The following is a 26,883-nucleotide window of genomic DNA, read 5'->3' on the forward strand; positions in this document are numbered from 1 at the left end:
ATGAGCATCAGAACTGGACCTTGGAGCAATGGAAGAAGTTGGCCTGGTCTGATGAATCATATAATGTGGAAGGCAGGGTCCGTTGCTTTCCTGGGGAAGAGATGGCACCAGGATGCCCTGTTGGAAGAAGGCAAGCCGGTGGAGGAAGTGAGATGTTCTGGGCAATGTTCTGCTGGGAAACCTTGGTTGCTGGCATTCATGTAGATGTTACTTTGACACACATACCACCTACCTAAACATTGCTGCAGACCAAGTATTATACACCCCTTCATAGCAGTATTCCTTAATGGCAGTGGCCTCTTTCAGCAGGATAATGTGGAGTGTGGCAGGACAAATTGTTAAGGAATGGTTTGAGGAACATGAGAAGAGTTCAAGATTGACTTGGCTTCCAAATTCCCCAGACGTCAATCCGATCGAGCATCTGTGAGATGTTCCGGACAAACTAGTCCCCTCCATGGAGGCCTACCTCACAACTTATGGGACATAAAGGATCTGCTACTAATGTCTAAAATATTTTTTTTATACCTTTGTACCTTCAACAGAATATATTAAGATATATTTCACAGATGTCCCGATAGAACTAACAAAAAAGTAGTCTAGGCTTATGTTATATTGATGCGTGATGGTTTACAGGATTATTGGAATTATTCTTAATTGATAACGTTTTTTAATTCTTAGATACATCACATGCTAGTATTTTTTTATTTTATTTTTTTAAACAACAGAAGTTTATATGAACATGACTTGTTGCACTTCAGTACATTTCCAGAGAAGTGCAGAATCTATACCTATGCTATGTGCACTGAAGCCGTTCTGGTGGCCAAACACCTTACTAATACATCTTACAGTACGCTGTTTTTCCCTGAAATGTGACACCTGTCTCCATGTTTATAATTAATCTCATCAGTTCTATAATCATGAAACATTTAACAGCTTTTTGCACCAGTATCCCTGCCCACAAAGTAAATGTTGAAAAATAGCCGTATGAAAACCTTTATCTTTTATTCCAGTGCTGTTTGACAGAAAATAAGCACAAATAAATCAATACAACAGAATTAAGCTACCCCATACATGTTAAAACAGGAGTAAAAAGTATATCCAACAACGATTAAAACACTTCCCTATATAAATGACATTTGTTAAATTAAAAATTAGGATACATCAGTTTAACTAATCATCACCGACAGAACCCGTTTATTACATTGTATATTGAGCTACGTCGTCGTTTTCCCTGGTTCACAGTCAACACCAGGCAGGATTCTCTTTAAATTGGGAGAAATAAACCACCGTGTTACATAAATGTGCTTTTATAATTACCTCGTTCCAACATGAACACACTCAACATTGAAAAATTAGTCATGTTTTTATAGCTAACAGGAACAGATGTTACTGCATACCATACAGAATATTGTGTCTTCATCTAGCATTCTACATAAATTGTCATATCTGCAGTTTAAATATTGAAACTTGATCTCGATCAAGCTGCGGCTTCTAACAAATAAGGCTAGACAGGTACACTAAAGAACTGTCACGGTTTACCAGCTACAAAGACCAATATGGTCAAACAATGTGTTATATTGACAGAACATAAGAAAACACTTTTGGCTTTTGTATAAAGGAATTTAGGTGAACCTATAAAACTGATCATTAATTAAAATCCATGAAACTTCACGTTAACTTGGGCTTGTGCAATTAAAATGTGAAGTTAAAAGCACTGATGATTAAGCCCTTTTAATCTCAAAACTGCAGCCCAAACAGCCGTAAATTAAGAATCATAATGAAAATGAGGCCCAAACCGACATCAAGGCTCATGCTGAATGGCGTTAGATGACTGGCGCTGATCTGTCGTTTGTAACCGTGGGCCGCAGCCTGACCGTGGCAAAGGGATTCCCACCTCTGAGAAGGAACAGGGATTATTAAATCATGCAGATGAAGACACCAAAGGAAATTCAGCAGAAGCCACATTCTTAGTGCATTACTCACGCAAGAAAAGGAGGTTTCGATGTGCCATTTGACAACGACATCTGTTAAAGAAAAAGATCAGAACTATTAGTACCATTGGCAGTGTTTCAATTGTGGTCCCTGGTTCAGTGCAGGTTACGCAAAACCGCCTTGTCAGACTGGTTGGATTGGAATATCAGCTCTGTTCTCAGTGCTGTAGGGAACAACTGACGCCAGGAGGCACAACAGTATTCCATGATCTACCAAGACCACTTCCTGAACATGGGGGGGGTTACATGGTTTATTATATTTCAGATTTACTCAGTCTCTACCCCAGGGAGGCCTTTCATCTTATTATGCACAGATTTAGTGAATAATACTGTATGTTCCAAACAGTAGAGCAGACCAAATATCAATTACTAAACTTCCACCGTGTTCCAAAGAAAAAATTAATCATTTAATTATCTTTTTTGTCAATTATTTGTCATAATGTCTCTGTAAAACAACATGACTATCAGCAAGCCAGACAAAATTACTTGCACAAAATTATTTACTCACCCTCAAGTTGCTCTAAACCTATATGCTGTTTTCAGTGTAACACAAAAGGAGAATTTTGAAGAATGTTTACACAGCTATACAGAAAAGCAGTCCCTACGACACAAAGCTCTCAAACGGCCAACTGGAATACAGTTTTTATGGCGCCTTTATAGTGCACCTTTAAAACTCATGATCACTATCTTATGCCATTTTATGGTGTTGTATCTTCTTTTATGCTATGAGAAGTAACGGTATTTGGGTTTGGAATGACAAGGGGAAGAAAATGATAATTTTACATTTTTTCTCTCTACACAGACTAGTTTAAAATACTATGGTTGCAGACACTTGGGGGTTTATTGTCCCGAATAGAGAAGTAACGGAATTTATACTTTTTTTTTTAATAATAATTAAAAAAACAAAGTTAAATAACTAGATTTGCAAATAATATTTTTATTTTAATAAATGACTTACCACAACACCAAAACAACTTAAACACACACACGAGTCAAAACCACACGTTTCACCATGTTCTAGTTTAAGTCTGAGGATGATAACTCGCCCACTTTGAGATATAGGAATCATTTTCTTAGATAAGTGAATTTACTGAAAGGCTACCAGTAAAGCCAGGTAACCACATTCATTACATTCATTCACAACATGCACACATTCGTTCTTCATCTTCTGCCTAATAAACTCGTCTCGTCACATTGACAATAACGCATTACATTACATGAATCACGTAAATGTTCGCATCCCTGGATATTACAGTCGGTCGTTTAAAACAATTGTCCAATATTAAACGTGAGCTACTCAGCTCATATTTTACCTTGCACTCTTTCACTGTTAAAACCATTAAAGGGTAATTTGGCTATATCCGATTATTGGGAGGGACGTGTCCCCCTCAATGTCTATGGTGGTTATGGCCCTGTGATCTATAGAAGTAGAGAATTTTGAAATCAGTAAAAGTGAATTGTGAATGTTTTTCCTTTACATGCTTTTGAGGGTCAGCTAGTTAACACTTAGGATGGACTTAGGACTTAGGATGTCAGTGCTAATGAAAATTGATGTAATGATGTTTCTAGGTAAACACAATGCAGGTAAAAAAGTGTCACCACCACTGAGAAGATCATGTGTCTGATTTTGATCAGTTGTTTTGGAAGTTAAGAAACCTCTGCAGGTCAGCTGGCCTCCAGGACCAGCATTAAGAAACCTTTCTATAGAGCACATTGCGCCCATTAGGGGGCAGACTGATGCCATGTTCCCAGATTCCAGTCCTACTAGTTAACCAACAAATCCATCATCCAGGCCAACTAGCAAAATAAAGTGGACTTTCTTGCACCTTTCAGTTCCAGCTTTATCCCATTTCTCCTACAGCCAGGGGAACAGGTTCAACCGCTATCTTCGTACAGTACAGGGACACTCAGGAGAGTGCAACCATAGACACCTGGCAGAGTGTACGCTGAAGATCTCGATGTGCTGGAATGAATCTAACACTCACCTCTTTGTCCACGCTCCACCCCGGGGTGTGTGCGCACACGCATGTGTGTGTGTAGACAAATCCAGGCAGGGAGCATTTTTCACATGTCTGTTTTTTTTCTAATTTGATTTTGCACAATGGCAGCAATGCAAAGGATTCCACAAAACGTCACTTGTTCACAGGACAAAAGGTCATGCAAAGGTTTGCCTTTGTTTATCTTGCTTTCCCCTAATCTTTTGATCAGGTTCTATTAATATTTGGTTGGTCTGTAATCGAACATGTAGGGCTGGGAGCACAGGCTAAGTGTTCTGCTTAAAGCTTGCTTGTTTTTGAGCAACACTGTGCACCTGCAGAGAAGACATCAGGTTTCAGGTTCATCCCCAGAGGGAAACTTGACCTGCTTGAGAGGGACCGTCCCCTCAAGTTTTTTTTGTTTAATGTGCAGACCTCAGAGGACACTGTGCATTAAGCACTGAACGAGCCTCAGTTTAAAGGCATTCCCTGCCTCCGTTTTCTAAAAGATGGACTGGAGTGTAGGTGTGGGTTATACCGTGTTCTGTGCTGAGGGGGTGGAGGGCTTCCTGGATGAGTCACCATAGTCAGGGGGAGGCAGAAACACAGGCTGCTCTTCCTCCTCCTCCTCCTCTTCAGACTGCTTAGAGAGATCTGCCATATTCATGCTGTGCAAAGGGGATACACACATACAGCAGGGTGTATAAGAATAACAAAATCACTGATGTCCTTTAAAACCAAGCACCATGTTAAATGTTTAAAAAGCAACAACAACAAACAGTATTACCACAATTAGAATTATTTAAAAATGGCCTTTTACTTATTTAGAGAAAAGACTCACAGGTTTGTGGTCATAGGCTCACTGTAAGATCGGCAATATGACGATGGAAACCAGCCTCTCCTGTAAAAACAACCGTGATATGTCAAAAAAAAAAGATCTGACATATATATTATAGCTGTATGCTTTTCATAAATCATGTTTGATAAATACAATTTATGGCTGCATAAAAGGAAAGATGCAATCTTCCCATTATTATCGAGAACAAGCGAGCCACTGTAGAGGTGCGTTTGTGCCACCGGTGGGAGACATGCATTAAGCCTTGGTTGCTTGGAAACTGTCTTATATAGAGAAAGTCAATCGTAACTTTGAACTAGAGCGCTTTAAACCTGCGTCAGTAATAGCAAGACACAAAGACGTTTCATTTCTCAAAAACGGTAATGACAACATAATGGCTTCGGGGAGAAAAGTGTGACAAAGGGCAACTTTGCCCAGACATGTGGTGGCCACACTGCTCATTTCCATTTGTTACTCTTTCAAAAGAGACTGGAGAAGCACAAGTAATTACACCGATGTCTTGAGTGAGTAATAGCTTCAAAACATCTTCACTGTGTATTCATAACCATCACAACTGCTTCCTAATGGTGTTAAAGAGTAACATAACAAAAACATGTGCATAAGTTGTATATGGTATTTTGATCATATTTGACTTTAAACTAATGTTCCATTATTAGCGTATTTTACACACACACACACACACACACACACACCGTTGGGGGATGGCCTTGGACATCAGATTAGTACTAGGGATGTCACGATACTAAAAAAAATCTAGTAGTCGGTACCAAAAGTACACGATACTTGATACCAAAGTTGATACCACAGTGTGGTATGAAAATAAAATGTAAAAAATGTAATTAAAAATTATCCTGGAGGACATTCTCCTCTGGATGATCCGGGCAAAGGGGGGGGGGGGGGGGCATATTTTAGTTATCAAACACTGTGACAATGAGTGGAGCTGCACTCCTACACACGCGCGCACACACACACAGATGTGTGTACACACACACACACACACACACACACACACACACCTTATACTCTGAATGCAAGCATTAGTTTAAATTCACTGATATGGTGGCAGGACAGAAAGATTTATTAAAAGCATGAACATGTGAATAATTATTAGTGACGTCAGGCTACATTTAGCTGACAGGACACGGGCTGAATGGCGATGCATGGTGGACCATTCGGAGGTAGTTTATAACGTCGCAACGTGTTAGCGTCGTGAACAATTTAACTGGTTATCGCAAATATTACATGGAGCATAACGTTAGCTGGTTTCACGGCAACAATGCAGCTGCCTCAAACAAACATAATATAGACCCGTCTTTCAGGTGCTTCGCCAAATTCCAGGTGTTTCCTCGCTTTGTTTGGAATGAACAATAGCGTCGGTTGCACACCGGAAACCGATACTAGCTTTCCTCTCTTTTCCTCTCAATGAGTCGGGGCGGAGCTAAACTTAAGCTAAGCTAATCTTCTGTAGTTTTTCCTGTGTGCTTGTAGGCGTTCTTCTTCTTTACCACTTGTGAACCGACTAAAACACTTGTGCGTATTTGCCCCCATGAGGTCTGGAAGAATCGCAACCTCGGTACCTCCATTAGAAATGGTTCCAACGCTAGTGCAGACAAACAAGTACAGTCACGTTTAAAGAATGTTGGTACCGACTTGGTACCGAAGTATCGGTTCTCGTGACATCCCTAATTAGTACCACATGTTCAGCTCACCCAGGAACTGGGGATTGTTCAAATCACACTATCATCTAATCACAATCATCATTATTGAAAAATCAGGGTTCGTAAATGTAACTTTTTACAAACCACAGTGGCAGCTGCTGTACATGTGGCTGCAATTTCCAAACTACTTAAAGACTGTTTTTCTATTCATTTAGTTTGTTTTGCTTTCCTGAATGCAGTGTGCAGAGCCTGTATGCTTCAATGAAACTTAGTCAAACACATTTGTTATCAACCAGAAATCAAATGGTGCCATAAACTTTAATTGTTGTGCAGGTCAAGCTTTTCAATTCACACTGCCCGAGACCCGTAAATTCAGTTCACACTGGCTGGGACAACATTAACTTATCGGAGCATCATTCAGGGCCTTCTCGCTCTGAAGTACACATATCCTACCGGCAGTTGTTCTAAAAACGGGTTTCCATTGAATAAGTTTATTAGGCTGACAAAACAAGCTTATAGCACATGAGGCTGCTTTCTGTGCATTGGGTTTAAAATGAGCATTTATTAAAGTGTTGCTGGTTATAATGAGTCAGTGACCCTTAACTTTTAGTTTCTTTTCAACACTCCATCGCCTGGTCTTTCTTACACATGCAGAACGAAAAAACAAAGACCTGAGACAGACGTTACCTTATCTTCAGTTTTTTTTTAAACTTTGAATCATGCTGAACCATTTCTATGGTGACACCATTAAACAGTATCTGTGCTGAAAATAATGAAGTTTAACAAGATGGCAAGGCATGTGATAAGTCAAGGCACCAGAGCATTCATTTTATTTTTTGTAGCATAATTATCTTTGACATACCAAACATACCACACCAATTTCTGTATGCATTTCAGGAGTGCAAATGTGATCACGAAAAATGTACAACCAGTCTTTCCGCTTCTTGTTTGTTGCCACGAACGTTCGTGCATACAGTATCTCACAAAAGTGAGTACATCCCTCAGATTTTTGTAAATATTTGATTATATCTTTTAACTTGTAACTGAGTAACACTGAAGAAAATGAAACTTTGCTACAATGTAAAGTAGTGAGTGTACAGTGTGTGTAACAGTGTAAATTTGATGTCCCCTCAAAATAACTCAACACACAGCCATTAATGTCTAAAGCGCTGGCAACAAAAGTGAGTGCACCCCTAAGTGAAAATGTCCACATTGGGAACAAAAAAAATTTTTTTTGTGTGGCCACCATTATTTTTCAGCACTGCCTTAACCCTCTTGGGCATGGAGTTCACCAGAGCTTCACAGGTCGCCACTGGAGTCCTCTTCCTCTCCTCCATGACGACATCACGGAGCTGGTGGATGTTAGAGACCTTGTGCTCCTCCACCTTCCGTTTGAGGATGCCCCACAGATGCTCAATAGGGTTTAGGTGTGGAGACATGCTTGGCCAGTCTATCACCTTCACCCTCAGCTTCTTTAGCAAGGCAGTGGTCGTCTTGGAGGTGTGTTTGGGGTCGTTATCATGCTGGAATACTGGAGGGGATCATGCTCTGCTTCAGTATGTCGGTATTCATGGTTCCCTCAATGAACTGTAGCTCCCCAGTACCAGCAGCACTCATACAGCCCCAGACCATGACACTCCAACCATCATGCTTGACTGTAGGCAAGACACACTTGTCTTTATACTCCTCACCTGGTTGCAGTCACACATGCTTGACACCATCTGAACCAAATAAGTTTATCTTGGTCTCATCAGACCACAGGACATGGTTCCAGTAATCCATGTCCTTAGTCTGCTTGTCTTCAGCAAACTGTTTGCGGGCTTTCTTGTGCATCATCTTCAGAAGAGGCTTCCTCCTGGGATGACAGCCATGCAGACCAATTTGATGCAGTGTGCGGCGTATGGTCTGAGCACTGACAGGCTGACCCCCTACACCTTCAACCTCTGCAGCAATGCAGGCAGCACTCATACATCTATTTCCCAAAGACAACCTCTGGATATGACGCTGAGCACGTGCACTCAACTTCTTTGGTCGACCATGGCGAGGCCTGTTCTGAGTGGAACCTGTCCTGTTAAACCGCTGTATGGTCTTGGCCACCGTGCTGCAGCTCAGTGTCAGGGTCTTGGCAATCTTCTTATAGCCTAGGTCATCTTTATATAGAGCAACAATTCTTTTTTTCAGATCCTCAGAGAGTTCTTTGTCATGAGGTGCCATGTTAAACTTCCAGTGACCAGTATGAGGGAGTGTGAGAGCGATGACACCAAATTTAACACACCTGCTCCCCATTCACACCCGAGACCTTGTAACACTAAACAAGTCACATGACCCCAGGAGGGAAAATGGCTAATTGGGCCCAATTTCGACATTTTCACTTAGGGGTGCACTCATTTTTGTTGCCAGTAGTTTAGACATTAATGGCTGTGTGTGGAGTTATTTTGAGGGGACAGCAAATTTACACTGTTACACAAGCTGTACACTCACTACTTTACATTGTAGCAAAGTGTCATTTCTTCAGTGTTGTCACATGAAAAGATATAAACAAATATTTACAAAAATGTGAGGGGTGTACTCACTTTTGTGAGATACTGTAATTTCATCCGAAAAGGATACGATCATGAGTCTGAGAAACACTTGTTAGATACCGACTGACAAAAAGATAACGCACCATTTGCGCTGGAAAAAACTCTATCATTTGATAGAGACATACTAAGCTTATGCTGTATTTGGACTTACTGTCCATTTTTCTCCAGTTCCCCATAGAGCCAACCGTCCTTCTCTTCCTGAATCAGCAAAGTGATTATTTCTCCATCATCAAAGCTCAGCAGAGACTCGTTGTTGCCAGCCGTGTGTGGGAAAATGGTCTGCACCCGTGGCTTCTTTATTAAGCTCATACCACTGGACATAGATGGGGATCTGGACATGACACTGCCATCAAGACTGTCTTGGTCTATTGATTTCAGATCACAAGACATGCATCAGTTCAAATCCCAGTAACATAATGAAGTATGACAAACCCATATAACAATGCAATGGTAAGGCAGAGTCAAAGAAGCTCATTCTAAAACAAATATTCTATAACAGTGTTGATGGATTATAGGAGGGCTGTCTCGATCTTGCCTGAGTAATGCTCTGGGGACACGGGCCTTCTGGGGATCTCCTGTGAGAACATATTTGCCAATGGACTGATCTGAGCCTTCAGCGGCGGGGCTGGCGGAGGAACCAGAGAGTCAGAATTCTGAAAGTAAGAAAACAAAATATACGAGGAAAGTTGTGACAAAATTGAAGAACCTACGGGAATATACATCTTACTTGAAGATACATCCTATACATCATAATATACACTGTATGGCCAAAAGGTTGTGGACAGCTGAACATCACACCCATATGTGGTTCTTCCCCAAACTGTTGCCACAAAGACACAATTTCTATGTATGCTGTAGTATTACAATTTTCCTTCACTGGAACCAAGAGACCCAAACATGCTCCACCATGACAATGCCCCTGTGCACAAAGCAAGGTCCATGAAAACAAGGTTTGCCAAGGTTAGAGTAGAAGAACTTGAGTCGCCTGCACAAAGCCCTGATCTCAACTCCACTGAACACCTTTGGGATGAACTGGAGCTCCAACAACACCCCAGGCCTCCTTATCAGACATCAGCGATTAACCTCAGTACTGCTCTTGTTGCTGAATAGACAAATCCCCACAGTCCCACTCTAAAATCTAGTGGAAAGCCTTCCCAGATGAGTGAAGGTTATTATAACAGGTAACAGGGGACTACATCTGAAATGGGATGTTTAAATGTCCACAAACGTTTGGTCATATAGTGTACATATGATATACATCATAATTTGAAGCCCTCAATTTTTTGCATTTATTAAAACTAACACCCAGTGTTACTTTTCAGGAGATAAACCAAAACCATGAAGCCTTCAAGAAAATTGTAGAGCACAAGACATGGTATTAGGAGGGCTGTAAAAATGAAGCAGCCCTGAAAGCTACACAGAGCCAGACCAAGAAGGGCTTTAAAAACAGTTAACGGAAGTTCCCCACAAGGAAACAAACTTTAACTTGGTGTAATGCCTGAAAGAGCTACTTCACTCAATGTTATGCTAACTATTTTCATTTTATAAACAGATAACCATCTTTATGAGAAACTCCTGCTTAATCATTCTCCAATGTGAACCCAGCACACAGACTCACCCTGTCAAAGTGCTCCATAAGAGGTGAAGACCTGGGTGTGTTGGAGATTGGGGTGCGCATGCCCTCAATCATGGATACTATAGTGTCTGGCACCTGGAGGGCATCACTGCACTTGTTTTGCCAGCTCAGCACCTTCAGTGAGAGTATCTCCTTTGCCTGAGAATCATGACAGACAACAAAGGAGGAGGCACACAGAAAAATTTTTAGTGGTACTCTGAATAACACAGCCACTTCTTCATAACTTAACATTCATCACGCTTGGAAAGTTTGTCTAGCTTGCCTGGGTAGTCTTTTTTTTTTGAGAGATACATTTTCTACATAAATGAAAACACTATTTAAATGACCATGCAAACTGGAACCTTCTGGGCTTCCCCCCATTAATTGTAAACACATTGGTTGAAATATTCCTTAAAGATTTCATCATCGCAAAATTGTGAGGAAACATACAAATGGTTACGTTTGTCACAAAATGTACGAATGGTACAATGTAATGCCTATTAGACTAGCACTATATTAGCTTGTTGACACAGACCTCAAATTGTTTCAGTGGAAAACAACAGTTATTTCCACAGAACGTCAAGGCTGTGTTTTAAAAAAAGGATTCATTAATGTTTCATAAATCTGAGAAAATGACAAAAAGGCATTTAAAATCTATCCCACATGCATTATAAAGGATAATCATTTACTTTGTCATGAAACTCTGCCATCTGATAGGAAAAGGTACAGTGTTTGTCCACCAGGAAGCAGAACCGCCTCTTCTCCTCCAGGAGGGCCTCCCTGCAGCCATCTGCTATGAACTTTTGCATGTCTGTCTGCCGTGAAGAAATGGTCTCCAGATACTAAAGACCAAAAGTAGTTCGCAAATTATTAAGAAACATTGCAAACATTTTGTCAGTCACACACTGTTAGAATGTTGCGGCAGGAAGTTATCTGTAAAACATCACAAAACAACAGGACAATCTATAATGGTGCCATTAACTGGCATAAGCATCAATATGTTATCCCATCAATATTACATCTCTCACCCCCAATACCAACACAGTCATTATTCAGTGAGTAATGATGTCTGTAGACAGAAGATATCTACCACCCACTATGACTAACAACAAACTCAGTGAAGCTAAGCAGCAGATGAGAAGCAGATCTCCACTGTTCACAGGATTCCCCTTCCTATTATGTTGCTGTGGCCAGGTTGTCATAGTGACCATGCAAGTGGGTTCTCTCGGGTGTCCATTTCAGCCTCCCGTCACAACCCTTTACCTCATCTCCACATGAGGGACACACACACGATTGACCTCTGCTGTCTCTTTGGGCTGACCAGACAGATATACATGCGTCATTCTCCAAATTTTAATGAGGTGTGGGTTGGTTATGGATAAAAATAATAATAATAAAAAAGTATTAATAATCCAACATTCAAACTCAAAACAAACTTTTTCAGTCTTGTAGAACAGATGCCCAGAGGGTTGAAAGAATGTTGAGAAAGTAAACCAACAAACTTGACTTGAATCTCTCGAGTCATGTCTTTACCAAATATAGAAACACTTTCTGCACTTCTTGTACTAAAAGTAGAAGTATTCTCCACAATAGCCAAATCTCGTCAGCTTCTTTATTGACGTCATTTCTGTTGCCTGAATGAAGTCAGTACCCCTTTAGAGAATAAAACCACCCATGCCACAGATTTCCTGATGCAACATTGCAAATCAAGCTACAGGGTGGATTGTTTTGTTTTTTTTAAACACAACTATAATGTTTTAGATGGAGGCACACCTCATTGAGATCAGAGTACAGTATCTAATTACAACATTCCCTGAACACAGTGAATTCAACACAATGACAAGCCTTATACTATGAGTGGAGCGCATATGTATTAAAATGAAATTCTAATGAAAAGTAGTAATAAGTAATACATATTCTGAATATAACTTCAGATGTAAAAACATGGCATTATCCCAAACAGCAAAATATATTTTTTTAAATGTTAAACATTATTGAATGGAATGTGCTTTGTAAATCAAAAGACAGCAGCATCATTAAGTCATCAGAGCACATAATTACAAAACATAATTACCAGAGAGAAGTTGTACACTTGAATAGGTAATTATCAGCTACAAAAGACATCAATAATTGATTCAGCAAGGTATAAGCTAGTCAGATTATGAAGTGAAATAAGCTTCCCAGGATGAAGAGAAAGAAAAAAACCTCTTTGCTGATTAAAAAGTCAAACATGCATTTAAATAAAAATATATATGTATTTAAAAAAAAAAAATAAAAAAAAAAATAAAAAAAAAAAAAAGTATGAAGATCACACTGACCTCATTTTCCCTCATGTCGTACTTGCCGGATTGCTTCCCCTGGCTTTTTCGGCGCAATTTCTTCAGATCCGCGTGTGATTTGTCCAGCGAGTCTTGCCTCATTTTGTGTTCTGACTGGTATCTTTTGAATGTGGCCTGAGATAAAATAAAATAACAAAATTCATAAATCAATCAATCAATCAATCAATCAATCAGTATCAGCAGAATTCAGCCACAGAATATAAATTTGTATTCAGTGCACAACATATATACATATACAGTGCCCTCCACTAATATTGGCACCCTTGGTAAATATGAGCAAAATAGGCTGTGAAAAATTGTCTTTATTGTTTAACCTTCTGACCTTTTGTTAAAAAAATAATTTTAAAAAATAAATTAAATAAAAAAATAAATAAAAAAACACTCTGCGCTCATGGATAAACAATTGCAAACAAAACACAGGTTTATCAAAAAAAAAAAAGTGTTAAATATAGGTGTGCACAATACTTTTAGTCAATACTTTGTGCTACCTCCCTTTGCAAGATAACAGCTCTGAGTCTTCTCCTATAATGCCTGAGGAGGTTGGTGAATACATAGCAAGGGATCCGAGACTGTTCCTCCATACAGAATCTCTCCACATCCTTCAAATTTTGAGGTCCACACTGGTGGACTCTCCTCTTCAGTTCACCCCACAGGCTTTCTATGGGTTTCAAGTCAGGGGACTGAGATGGCCATGGCAGGATCTTGATTTTGTGGTCAGTAAACCACTTTTGTGTTGATTTTGATGCATGTTCATGCCACCACCATATTTAACCGTGGGCATGAGGTACTTTTCCATATGGCTACCTCTCTGTGTGCGCCAAAACCACCTCTGGTATTTATTGACAAAAAGCTCTATTTTGGTTTCATCTGACCATAGAACCCGATCCCATTTGAAGTTCCAGTAGTGTCTGGCAAACTGAAGATGCCTGACTTTGGAGAGGTTTGAAGGAAGAAGACTCTACTCTCACCCAAAAACAAACAACTTGTGGTGATGTAGGTGACATCGGATTGTAGTTTTGGAGACTTTCTGACCCCAAGACACAACTAACTTCTGCAATTCTGCAGCTGTGATCCTTGGAGATTTTTTGGCCATTCAAACCACCCTCTTCACAGTGCGTTGAAACAATATAGACACGTCCAATTCCAGGATGATTCATAACATTCCCAGTTGACTGGAACTTCTTAATTATTGCCCTGATGGTGGAAATGGGCATTTTCAATGCTTGTGCCATTTTCTTATAGCCACTTTCCATTTTGTGAAGCTCAACAACCTTTTGCCGCACATCACAGCTATATTCCTTGGTCTTACCCATTGTTATGAATGACTAAGGGAATTTGGCCTGTGTGTTACCTCATATTTATACCCCTGTGAAACAGGAAGTCATGGTTGAACAATTTTCTGTCCCTAATCACCCAGGTTTACTATAAAAAAAAAAATTAAATATCAATGGGAATAGACTTCAAATATATTTTTCTCATATGAATTCATAGGGGTGCCAATAATCGTTGCACACCTACATTTAACAAAGATATATCTTTTTTGGATAAACCTGTGTTGTGTTTACATCGGTACATATCTATCAATGTGCATGTTGGAGCTCATGTCTGTTACCATTAGCCTGAATATAATGTAGTCACTGACTGCTGAGATGAATGACAGGATGGGTGTCTCCTGAAATGGACCAGTCGTCTGAAATCAATTCTGTAAATTTAAAAGACCATACCATGTTTTTCACGCTTGCCTTTCCAAAAAGGTAATCGAAATATTTTACTCTTATTGTGCATTTACTGAATGCTTTGTTGAACACATTTAGGACAGTGCATTCAGTATTTAGTTTTTTTTTTTATTTAGTTTTTTTTTTTTTTTTTTTTTTTTTTTTTTTAAATCGACCAATACTTTAAAACATTCGGCCCAAAATAGAGCAATGTTACATTCATTCAATCGATCATCTTTAGGAAGGGTTATTTTAGATCTGGAGCCTATCCTGGGAACACCGTGCACGAGGTGGGAACACACCCTGGACATAATTCCGACCTTTTCACACCTAGAGGTAATTGAGTGTATCCAATCCACCTATTGACATGTTTTTGGGAAGTACAAGGAAACCGGAGAACCCTTGTACAGGAAAACCACAGACACCAAGAGAACATGAGACGCTCCACACAAACAGCAACCCAAGCTCTAGCTCAAACCTAGAGCTGAGAGGCAGCAACGCTACCCGCTGCACCACTGTGCTGCTCAGCAACATGACAAAATGAAGAGGAAAACAATTCAGCAGGCTAATTACAGTTTCAGTGAGAAATATACTTACAGTCATGTATTTGACATCCATATCCGTTTTCTTCTCCAGCTCTGCAATGAGTTCTCTTTGGAACCTTTTGAACTGATAAGAGTAAAAATAGATATCATGAGAATTAGGTAAACAGTCATAACACAGACTTGATGATTGTGGTGCATTCCATACACTTAAATCTAACAAGAAGCATATCTTATCTGTAGTTAAATATTCACAATGCTTTGAGAACATCTGTAGCCAAGATAAACCGATAGAGGCTTTCTCAAAGAAACACTTAATGAATGTGGAAATATTTAAAAAGGCAACAAATGACCCTGAAATTTACACAGAGAGGGGAAAAAAAAAACTCTACAGTGACAAGGATCATTTGCAAAAGTGGAGGAATTCTAACTTAGAATAAAGAAAAGATCATCGTACACTGTGCAGACTGCAGAATGTCATGACCGTCTGAGAATAGATGAACTGTCTCTGGGACAAAAAGTGGTTTTATAATGACTAGAGGATTGTGAAAAATCCATGCACAGACATCAAAACATCATCTTTCACAGAAGTCATTCAGTACTGTACTTTCTCTACTGGTGGACAGAAACGGGTGAGAAAAAGAGAAAAGGCTGCCTCTGAAGAGAAAACGTGCTATTTTAAACAAAATTTGATTTTCAGTGTCGTAAGAGTGTACTCTCTGAATTGGGGTCGGGGCGGCACAGCAGGCGCCGAAGTCAATGGCACAGCTGGAGGGTAAAGTAGAAAGAAGGCAAAAGAAAAAGAAGTAGATCTGTATTGTCACTTGTGCTTTCTTACAGACTGCTCCAACTCCATCTGAACCTTCTTGTGCGTTTCAGCAATCTCCACCAGGACCACCCCTGCAGACAGAAATGTCAGCTTAGTACTGCAGATAAAACTATTTTCAGTTAAAACATTCATGCATGAAAATCCATAGTCGCTTTGCAAGCAACATAAAACACTTATCACTAGATATTTTAATTCCACCATGAAAATATTTCATGCATCAATAAAATAGGTACAAGTGGAAAAAAAAAACTACTGTTTTTCAAAACCTGCTTTAAAGCATTACTTTATGCAGCTAATCAGGGCTCAGCGAGTGTTATTTCAGCTTGCTAGCACTCATCTGGCATTACTCATATAATCTAGATCCCAAAGCAAACAAACAGAGACAAGGGGCTACATCACGGTATGCATTAGCAGTGCCATGCATGAACAGTGATGCTCTAATATCAGCTACAACAACATTACCATGTAAAGGTCAGCACATTAAGCTGGTAAATGCTGCCTTTGTAGAGAGGTGGACATGAGGATTGTGTTTCACTGCATCTTCACGAACAGACAAAGCAAGAATCTTCCAAAACACGAACATGATTAAGCACATATGATTAAGCACAAATAGCAGTGGGAAGATCATAGAATAGAAATAAATACAGGTTTATAGAAAAAGGTTTAGAAAGTTTTGGTATGCATCAGTAGCAAGGACCCTGTTTCCACAGACCCTCCATCACCTTCTAGATTAAGTCCAGAACACCTGCCCTTCCTTCAACAGCTTGCATTTATCTTTGAATTATTGCTTTTCAGACGACATACCCACTCAGATACTCGGCCTAGGCCTGTGCCCAGTGACGGTTAAACGAGTCACTGCAGTAGCAGCCCCCACTGTTGGCACAAACTCACCAGTTTAAAATAAAAAAAATAAAAAAAAACTTGTTAATTTATTGATTTACTTCATGCAAATCAGTGCAAAACACCAGTACTCCCACTAGTGAATATAAATGAATTTTTTTTTTTAACACTTTCTTTAACACTTTTCAGTTCTCAAAGCTCAGGCTATGCTGCTTAAACAATGTATTTAAGAGAGCACGGGGACGGCTGACCTGAGAACGCAGAGCAGGATCAGGGAGTGTGGTCTTAAAAATGAACGCAAGGTGCCATGATTTGCGTGCACACAAAGTTATTTGCAAGTGTGTAGCAAGTGTGAAGCGAGCATTCAGAGAAATAGCCTAAAGTTTAATAACAAAAATTTACATAAAATTTATTTTCTCCAAAAAGCAGTCATTTGTAAACTTTATTTAATTAGAATTCTTACAATTTTTGTTTAAATAAAAAATGTCATGGTGGTGCAGTGGGCAGCATTGCCGCTTTACAGCTCCAGGGTCTCTAGTTGGATTCTGAGCTTCGGTTACTATCTGTGGAGAGTTTCACATATTCTCCGTGTGCTCGTGTGGGCTTCCTCCTGGTTCTATGGTTTCCGTCCATTGTCCAAAAGGTGGACTGGTTAAGTTAAACGGCCCCTAGGTCGTTTAATGGTGAACGTGATGGACTGGTGTACTATCTGGTGTACTATCTAATAATGATTTTTAAATGACATTAAATAATGTTATGTGATGCAAATAACATGCATTTGATAATTTGCTACAGATATTGTTATACTTAGCCAAAAAAAAAAAAAAAAAAGGATCCTGGTCTTCCTACTTCTTAAAAGTCTATGCAAAACCAGCAAACCCCCGACCCCCAACCACCAACCCCTCCCCTTCCCTTCCCCCTGCCCCCAAATTCCATCCCAAATCCATCTCCATCTCCTACTACACTATTTTTTGGGTTGCATTATCGGCTCTATGACCTCTAATGTTTTCAGAAGCTTAATACAGAAAAAAGTACTGTTTCTCCAAACCACCTTTCAAAAAGATGAGATACAGCCGTAATAGTTCCTGTCAAAATAAGATGAAAAGCATCTCCCTCTCTCTGCTGACTAATGCACACCGCTGCTGTGTGCCTGATTAGCACTCTCTCAGTCCTGTCGCTCACTGCCAGACAGATGCTGCATCCCTGCACTGGGCTAATCCAACACCCAAACCATTATTTCTATCCTGGAGGATAATAGTACAGCACAGATTGGCATGCTCAAACACCCAATTTGCCTCTTAGGTTGAGGAGTAGGTTTACTATATGTTTTTGAGCAGGCAAATAAAGAATGCCTGCCTTTCACGTCTGCAGTTGGACTACTCTAATAAATATAGTTATTTTCCGACAAAAATAGCTCTCTAACAAAAAACAAACAAAAAAACAAAACAAGCAAAAGCTCATTTCAAAAGAGCATCAATACAAATAACCAAAAACGCATACCAATTTAGTGCAGTTCTATGAGTCAACACTGCAAAACCTCTGCATAGACAGCAGCAGGTGGTTCTACTCAGAGCTCTGTCTATGTAAACACCATACAAATGCACCATCAATATCACTGTCAATATCTCTGCTGTCTGGGACGTCATGGAAGAAGACAATCTATGAATTTAACAGAGAGGGAAGTATATTTAAAAAGATATTTAATACAAGTATGTAATTGTACAGCAATTGTTTTTTCTTTCTGTACTCCAGAACAGCACTACAGGATTTGGAGCCAATGTGCAGAATGTGCAGCATTTTGGGTGCATGTTTCAATGCGGAGCAGGGTTTTTGTAATGATTGAGAGGGCTGATGGGGAAAACATAAATCTCATTATCGAACGCTCATTTGTGTGAGCTGTACAATGTGAGCCTCCAAACCTGTTGAGCAACTGTGACCCTGAAAGAGCTAGAAAGCCCCAAGCATCTATTTCACTTTACTGTTTTGTAAACTGCTGCCCCAAGCACCTGGGTCTACAGTCTCCAGGTGGAAAACCTGCCAAAACCTGGAATGCTGCTCAGAGAATGAAGCAACAAACATTAAGCAGAACCCTCTTGCACTTTCAATAATGAACCTGGAAGAGCAGCAATATCAGACTCTACTCAGACTGCAAAAACCAGAGCTGTATGTCAGATCTGCAAAAGCACAGGTTGAGGGTTGAGCCACCTTTAGGATCCACATAACCTTTCCCTCTTCCACTGCAACAGACCAATGACCCTCCATCATTGCCTTGGCCGAGATGACTCCAGATGACAGTGCCAAAGTGTATCTAGACTTGTTTGAAGGTATAGCTTCAATGTGTGGCTAGGCTAAGGGCAAAATGACTACACAACATGAGAGGGCGGTTCTGTGGTCCTTGAGAGGAGCCAGGCTCACAGCCTCACAGCAAGCTGGCAAAGTGTGTGATTGAATGGGTGCGTCCACTTGGGCCCCGTCAATTAGAAATATTTTCAAGTTGGCTTGTGCTCATCTTGACACTGTTAAGGCAGGATATTATTGCATAATGCAAGAGTTTTTGGGGCTGATGAGATGTTATTATTGGTTTGCCTCATTATTCTGACCTCATCTGATCTCACTAAATAGGGTGCAACAGAAAGTTCTCACTGTAGAACTCTTAATGCAGGTGCAGCACCACTGAGAAGGAGCGCTTGGCTATCCAGGTGGATGACCCTCACTTTGAGACTACATTTGGGACATCCTTTCACTTTCTGTTCAGAGGGATTTTGGGATGAGTGGGAGGTCTAAGGGCTGATGTGGCACACCGGAACCGCATCATCTAACCAGTACTTATGTTTTTTTTTTTGTTTTTTACCCTTTCTCTTTTGGGTGCAGTTAGCTCTGTGCACAGGGGAGTGAATCTCCAAAACTCTGAGAGCAACAATAACCTCGAGCAAGTTGGAAAGTTTTCTATCACCCCAAGTGCCATGGGCTTGACAAGAAATAAAAGTCCCACTGCTAAATTTAACCTGGGTCTATTCGCTGTACATATACTATGTACAGTATATTTATGTGATTCCTATATTAAGCCATACAGAATTTTTTTTGTGCGCCAGGCTGGGTGCTGCAGACTACATTAGTTAGATTTAATTTAAGGACACTCACTGTACATAGTGTATAGTGATGTGATTCCTCAATCAATGTATTGGCCGAGTCACATGGAAATAATTAAACTTTTTATATATGGTCCACAATTTCTGGAGGTTATACATTAAACAGTAAAGTTGATCATTTCAATTAAACAAGTCATTTTTTAAGCAATTGGTTACAAAACTATTTCATCCTCTTCCTACAATCTGCAGTCACAATAACTACAGAGACAGTTCTACAGAAAGCCAAAAATGCTATCACCCACCATGTTTCACACATAAGGTGCTATGCTTTAAATCATAATTGTGTCTCTTATTTTTTATATAATATCCCTCTATATATCACTTTGGTACAGATTATGTACACAACACTTTGTATCAGATCTCAGTAGGTGATATGTACAGTACTTTTTCTCAAACTGTTTTTCCCTCTCACATCAAAACAGCAGCAACAGTCTTCTATTGCCAATTCCACAAACAGAATCTTTGCTAACTTCCTTGTGCACAAATTAATGATACAAGCAAAGAATGATGGAATAAGAGCAAAGAAACATCATTTCTCTAGATCATAAGTAAACTGCCAACTCCCCAGAAACAGTGGAGCTGTGTACTGTACTCTACATGCAATACCTTTTCTATGTGGTTCCTCAAACATAAGTACTCTTGAAATAAAGTGGATAGACTTTTCATTTTTCATTGCTAAACAAGCATGATGTAGTACAGAACCAAAACAAAAAGTTGTCCAAATGTAAATCCCGGTTGAAAAGGAAGAAGAAATTTATTTGTCACTATCTTTCAAATAGTATAAGGAAGAACCCCTAGGCGAAACCAAAACGTTTTCAAACAACACCGTGATCTTTATAATAAATGACACACCCTTCAATGACTGCCATTTCCTGATGTCTCTGCCATATAAATCGTGGCACTAAAGACAACTTGTTGGTTTAAACTGACCACAAGATAATTTTCCACAAAAAGGCAATTTATGCCCCAAAATGTGTGAAATCAGGATGTTTTATGACACATTTCCAGAAACATCACTTAACAACTCTAAACCAGAGCTGTACAAGTAAAAACTCTCACTAAGAACTTATCAAACACAAGTGAAAGCACTTGTGTTAATACCCACAATTAAATCAATTAAAAATTAAAGGGCTATTTATTAATGAGTCTTTTGTGAACAGCAGCAGCAATTAGTTGCACCGTCTTGCCCTTTATAGGAGGCCGTCTCTGAGATCACAGCAATTACGTTCACCCAAAATAACAGACTGCTTCCAGATAAGAGACTTAAAACTGAATCGTATTTCATATCTTAAAGAAAATGTAGTGTTCAGAGACAGTAATTGCAAAAGACTGATAAAGAACTGTGTGAATGCCGGAGGAACCATTAGGGCTGTGGACGTTTGAACGGCAGAACTGTAGGACTGAGCTAGCAGAGTGTCCAAGTAAGTGCCCTACACCAAACAGACCTTTTAAAGTTCGAATCAAATGTTCTAACTCGGGCACAAAACCAGTACTGGAAGACTGATCTCAGTCTGTTCAAAGACACCCGATTTAACTCACCTTTTCATTACCAGGTTAAGTAGCTATGTTACAGCAGAGAAATGCTCCAACTGTGCTGAACTCTGGTCCTTCACAACTGGATCTGTCCTCCACGTCTCCAAATAAACACTACATCAGAGGTTAGAAATGTACTTTATGAACCAACTACAACCTTATCTGAATTTCAGTGTCTCAAACCAGACATACAATACAATCCAGAGCTTTTTTTTTTTGTAGCATTTGTCACATTCCAGTCCAACCGAGTGTTCCAGCAGCTCTTACAGACCTCTACACTTCTGGAACTGCAGTAATGGACTGCCACAATGGCAATTAATCATGCAGCACCATTTGCAGAAGAAAAAAAACAACCCAAAAAAAAACCCCGAGTTGTGAGAGTGATGAGAGAATTACATGGGGTGGCCATGACATACTGAAAAAGAGAGAGAGAGAGAGAGATTCTCAAATCCATTTCTATTTCTCTAAAAGAATGTACTTTAATTTTACTGTTAGCAACCTATACACTAAAAACTTGCTACATCACAGGGTTTACCAAGAGATAAGGGAAATGGTCTGTTACAATCACCAAAGTCCTGTTAAAATCATCTATTAATAACTACATTAATAGATAACCTAACTCTCTTTTCAGACACAGAGGGATGAGTCATGAGGGAGATCAGAGATTTCTGAGGCAGATGGAGGGAGATTAGAAGGGGAGACTGTAAGTGTGGGGTGGTCAGGCTCTCCGAGGCAAATGTTTGCTGCTGCACTTTGCTCAACACTTGAAAGAATTCACAACGTCTGAGAGTTGTTCGAGCTGTCTGACAGGGACTCCAGGGTCGAACACTGGGCTTGAGGTTGGCAGTAATTTACACGAGAACTCAGAGACATTCTGCAGGTGGCCATGAATCAAAACTAGAACATTACAAAACACCCAAACCTGGGTTTTGAGCTCTGAATCAATTCATGACCAAATGATGGATTTTTTAAAAATTTTATCTGAAAAACTTGAATAGCACAGGGTGAACCATGGTCGTTCGTTCAGCAAGTGTACCTCGCACTCATACAATCAGTGGCATGCTGAGATGACACAATTATTAAAATTTGCTTAATGGATGTTAATAAACCACAGGCTAGTGCTGAAAGACCTGCAATTTTCACCCCAAATGAATGTAGCTGCTTAGTCACTGCCAACAAACAACCAGGACAAGCTGTACAAAATATTCTGATTTCAATATTCCAAACCAGCAGCAGTGAATCATCTACATTAGGATATATAGTCGGCCTGTTCCTCAGCATCCCTGGCCTACAGACGCTGACCAAGAAACTCACCCAGCTCTCTGGAGACTGGTGACACAGCAGCGTTCTCTCCAATCTTCGAGACGGCATCAAAATACGCCTTTCCAGCCAGCGTCATCGCTGCAAGTGTGAACAGTGTGTGTTTACTGATGCTCAGGTCTATATGCGATAAAACTAGCAAATGCACTGAAATAAATTAAATGCCTTTACAGGTATGCACAGATAACCCAAAAAATAACATATCTAGATATTTACCTGTTACTGATTTCTCATAATTCTTCCCCAGGTTTACAATGTTGCGCAGTCCTGGGTTGAATTGCTCCATCACATTCTGTGGGACAACACAGTAGAAGAAGCAAGGTCAAGGATACTCAGTTCTTATAGGAGTTTAATGAGTGATGGAATTGATAACAAAACATGAATGTTTGGGTTCATACTTGTGTCCTTTCAGCACAAGCAAGCATACTCTATTTGTTATCAGTAAAGTACATTTCTGTCAAGGTTTTGTTTACTGATATAATAACATTGGCCTTTACAATACTGATAGTGCACACTGATATGAATCCTTCAAGCAATCCCCTAATGTCTTATTGTGCACGGAGAAGATCCTTTCCACTCTCAGATGTGGATGCAGATACAGGAGGTGATCCAATAAAAGTATATATTTGTGATCAAATCATGCAGAACAATTGCAAATTACAGCAGAATAACCATGATATATTCCATTTCCCATAGAGCTGGTAATCAGAATTTCTGAGTATTCTTCCATACACGGACCGATTTGTATGTCAGTCCATACAGGATTTCACAGAGGGGTTTTTTGTTGATTTTTGCGGCCAAAAATGATTGATTTTGCTACAGCTTTTTTCAATATTTGCTTTGAGTTTTTTGGGAGAAAAAAAAATGACTTGAATTGGTGAAACTTTCAGTGATGTTTGTTGGTAAATGAGACCTTTTAGCTGTACTCATGTTCGACGCACGTGAATCGAAGAGGGTTTTGGCTGAATGAGACGCGTCTTGCCCAAAATCGGAGGTAATTCTGACAGATTGCAAGCTCCTCCGCACATTGCAGAGTTTGCTCGATTTTGCATTCATTTCTGCGATTGCAAAATCCTGGAGGGACCGGTATGTAACCTTCTTAATTTTCATATGATTTTCATCAGTTATGTTCATATTTCCCCTAACTTGTAAAATGGTTCGTTCTGCTGCGTTTTTGTGACAAGATCTTCCACACCCCATTGAAACTTATTTTCTCATATGTAGATGGTCTGGCCATATTAGCTTGTCACACAAAAAAGCCAAACAACTACCTATATGTAAAAGCAATCGAATATCGATTTAAAATGGGTTAGAGTTCAATTATGAGCTAAACCTGTTTACATTTTCCAGTTGTTGTGTGTGTTTTCTTGGGTGGGTGGAGGCCTGGGCCACATGTATGTCAAGTCTGCTAGAAAGCACCACAAAAGGCACTAATCCGCTCAGGAGTGTAGCAGAGTCCTATTTCATATGACGTGCCAGTGGAGGGTGAATAGATTATGGAGTCCTCATACACCAAAGCCCAATAACATTGACAATATGTTCTAAATATAGCAACATACACAATGTTTAATCATTAATGTTTTTGTCCTTGGATACTTGCTTTCCAAAGAACAAAGTCCTGTGATTCAGGCAAACAGCTGACAAGTTGCATTTTCAGTTCCCAAGGCACACACCCATGGCAAAACAATGAGGGGACAGGTATGCAACACAAACACACACACCAAACTGGTTATCTTACACAACCTCAGAAACCCAAGTGAAAGAGGGAAAAAAAATGAACTCTTCATATCCCACAGAAAGGTAAGCGGAACCAGGAAACACAAGAAATTAGGGGGAAATGGTTGTTTGCCCAAAAATAATAACGACAGCAGCATTTAAGTCAATTTTAGCAAAGAAATGTATCCACTGCTGAGGTCGCACCTGATTCTGCGTCTCATCTCAGTCAGTCAATACTCCTCACGGCAGGGGGGGACAAAAACTTTTCCCAAATTCCCAGTGAGAATTTCTCGTCATTTTACACACGTTTTCTCTCATATTTCCCATTGATATTTACCTTATAAGTGCTTTCAGTGAGCTTGTTCACGTCGTCCGGGTCTCGAGACATTTTTGTCACCAATTCGTTTCCAACACTGGGAGCGAAACAAAGTAACTGGAAGAAAGAAAGAAAAAAGATATCACTTCGCGCGAACTTTTCTCCAAGAAGTCCAAATTCCCCAGAGGAAACTTGACGAGTTTTAACGTGTCCCTTCAGGTGGTAGTGAAATACATGTGTTTCTACAGCCGCCTCTTAATAATAATAATAATCCCGTCACGAGCTTTTCCCCGCGCGCACAGAGATGCCAATGAAGACTGAGCGCGAGCGGAGCAACACAGTGTGTCACAGGTCGCGTGGAAAGAGGTAGGGTCCGTGACGTCACGCTCGCTGATGAATGAACGGAATGATTAGGCAGCTCACACGTAGATAAGCAGCTAATTCATTTCTGCCGCGTCGTGTTAACGTGAAGACTGCTCTCGCGCTACAGAAAGACTTGTGGAATTTGGGGACTTTTCACATTTTAACGTACTGGATTCCTGGCCAACTCTGCAAAAAAAAAAAAAAAAAAAACATATTCCTTTCTCCTGCTCAACTTTTTCCTTCCCTAGGATCCCCCTGCTTCTCCACTTCACAGCACCGCTGAAATAATTTATTACAGAGATCTAATCATTCCAGTGCAATGCATTCATTTTTACGTTTGAACCCTGAGCCATGTTATGTTTGAAGAGTTCACAACCTTATTACTTGTTGCATTCATGTCGCAAGGCATTATTTAGAATAATGAAAGAATCATTAAAGAGTAATTAAAGATTAAAGAGCAATATTAAATGTGTGCCTTAACTCAGACCTCATAATAGGGTCGCAAATAAATTGTGGTATTCATTTGTATTTGGCGCCACCTAATGGCCAGTAAATGGATTGCAGACAATTTCATTTGCTCTCTCACACATGTGGAGCAAAGGGGTTTAACATGCTTTTATTGCCGCACACAGCAGTGTTGATGGTCATGGAGTTCGGAAATAAACAATAAGGTGCAAGGCAGGACAACACGTGCAAGCAATGTGCATTAATACTGAGTGCAAATGTAGCCAAAGAGTATGTGCAAATGTTGCACTTGTTGCATCAATATAGATGGACTAAAATAAACAGAACTGACGGAGGAAGATGTGCGACAGAATTAATAGTGCAGATTTAACAGAGTGGTAAAATGTCTGTGCAAATGTCTGCACAGCAGTAAAGAACCAGGGATTTGCAGCAGCCTCTGAAGAACAGTTATGAGTTCAATTCTCTAATGGCACAGGAAAACAGAAAAAGAAAGGAAAGAAGCTGTTTAGCCTATAGACTCCAATGACTTAGGACAGTTTACACTCAAGTCTTCATCACTGAACAGTTAATAACTTCTAGTCTGATATGATAGACTTAGGTTAAAACTTTGATTATGCTCATACTCAAATTCATGTTAACTCAGCACTATTTGACTCTATAGTATACAGTTATAAAAGGGAAATGGTTTATGATTGCACTATCCTGTGTCACCCAGAAGAGGATGGGCTCCTTTTGAGTCTGGTTTCTTCCTCTTGTCAAGTCAAAAGTTTTTGCTTGTCACTGTCACCGATACCATTCATTGTAATGATATATCAATGCCACTTTACATATACTGTGTGTGTATATATGTATGTATGTATGTATATATATATATATATATATATATATATATATATATATATATATATATATATATATATATACATACACATACACACAGTATATGTAAAATGACATTGATATATCATTTTGGGCATCAATAATCTATATGTTATGCCATGGAAGAAGTTGAAATATGAGGTGTGGGACATGGGAAGGAATATTTTTCAAGCTCTTTTCTGGATTTAATTGATACACA

General features: G+C 39.7%; 1 protein-coding gene across 1 annotated transcript; it reads right to left on the reverse strand.

The window, feature by feature from the left end:
- Window positions 1-983: 983 nt before the first annotated feature.
- baiap2l1a (BAR/IMD domain containing adaptor protein 2 like 1a) lies at window positions 984-25,326 on the reverse strand. The gene is made up of 14 exons (XM_017483673.3): window positions 24,999-25,326; window positions 23,162-23,237; window positions 22,940-23,026; window positions 16,113-16,174; window positions 15,330-15,401; window positions 12,997-13,131; window positions 11,368-11,520; window positions 10,682-10,837; window positions 9,599-9,716; window positions 9,215-9,428; window positions 4,809-4,868; window positions 4,506-4,635; window positions 1,984-2,024; window positions 984-1,896 (listed from the first exon to the last, which is right to left on the reverse strand). The coding sequence occupies exons 1-14, from the start codon at window positions 25,047-25,049 to the stop codon at window positions 1,824-1,826; spliced, it is 1,428 nt and encodes a 475-aa protein (XP_017339162.1). The 5' UTR covers window positions 25,050-25,326; the 3' UTR covers window positions 984-1,823.
- Window positions 25,327-26,883: the final 1,557 nt, after the last annotated feature.

The sequence above is a fragment of the Ictalurus punctatus genome, chromosome 13 (genome assembly GCF_001660625.3).
Source record: "Ictalurus punctatus breed USDA103 chromosome 13, Coco_2.0, whole genome shotgun sequence".
NCBI classification, from domain to species: domain Eukaryota; kingdom Metazoa; phylum Chordata; class Actinopteri; order Siluriformes; family Ictaluridae; genus Ictalurus; species Ictalurus punctatus.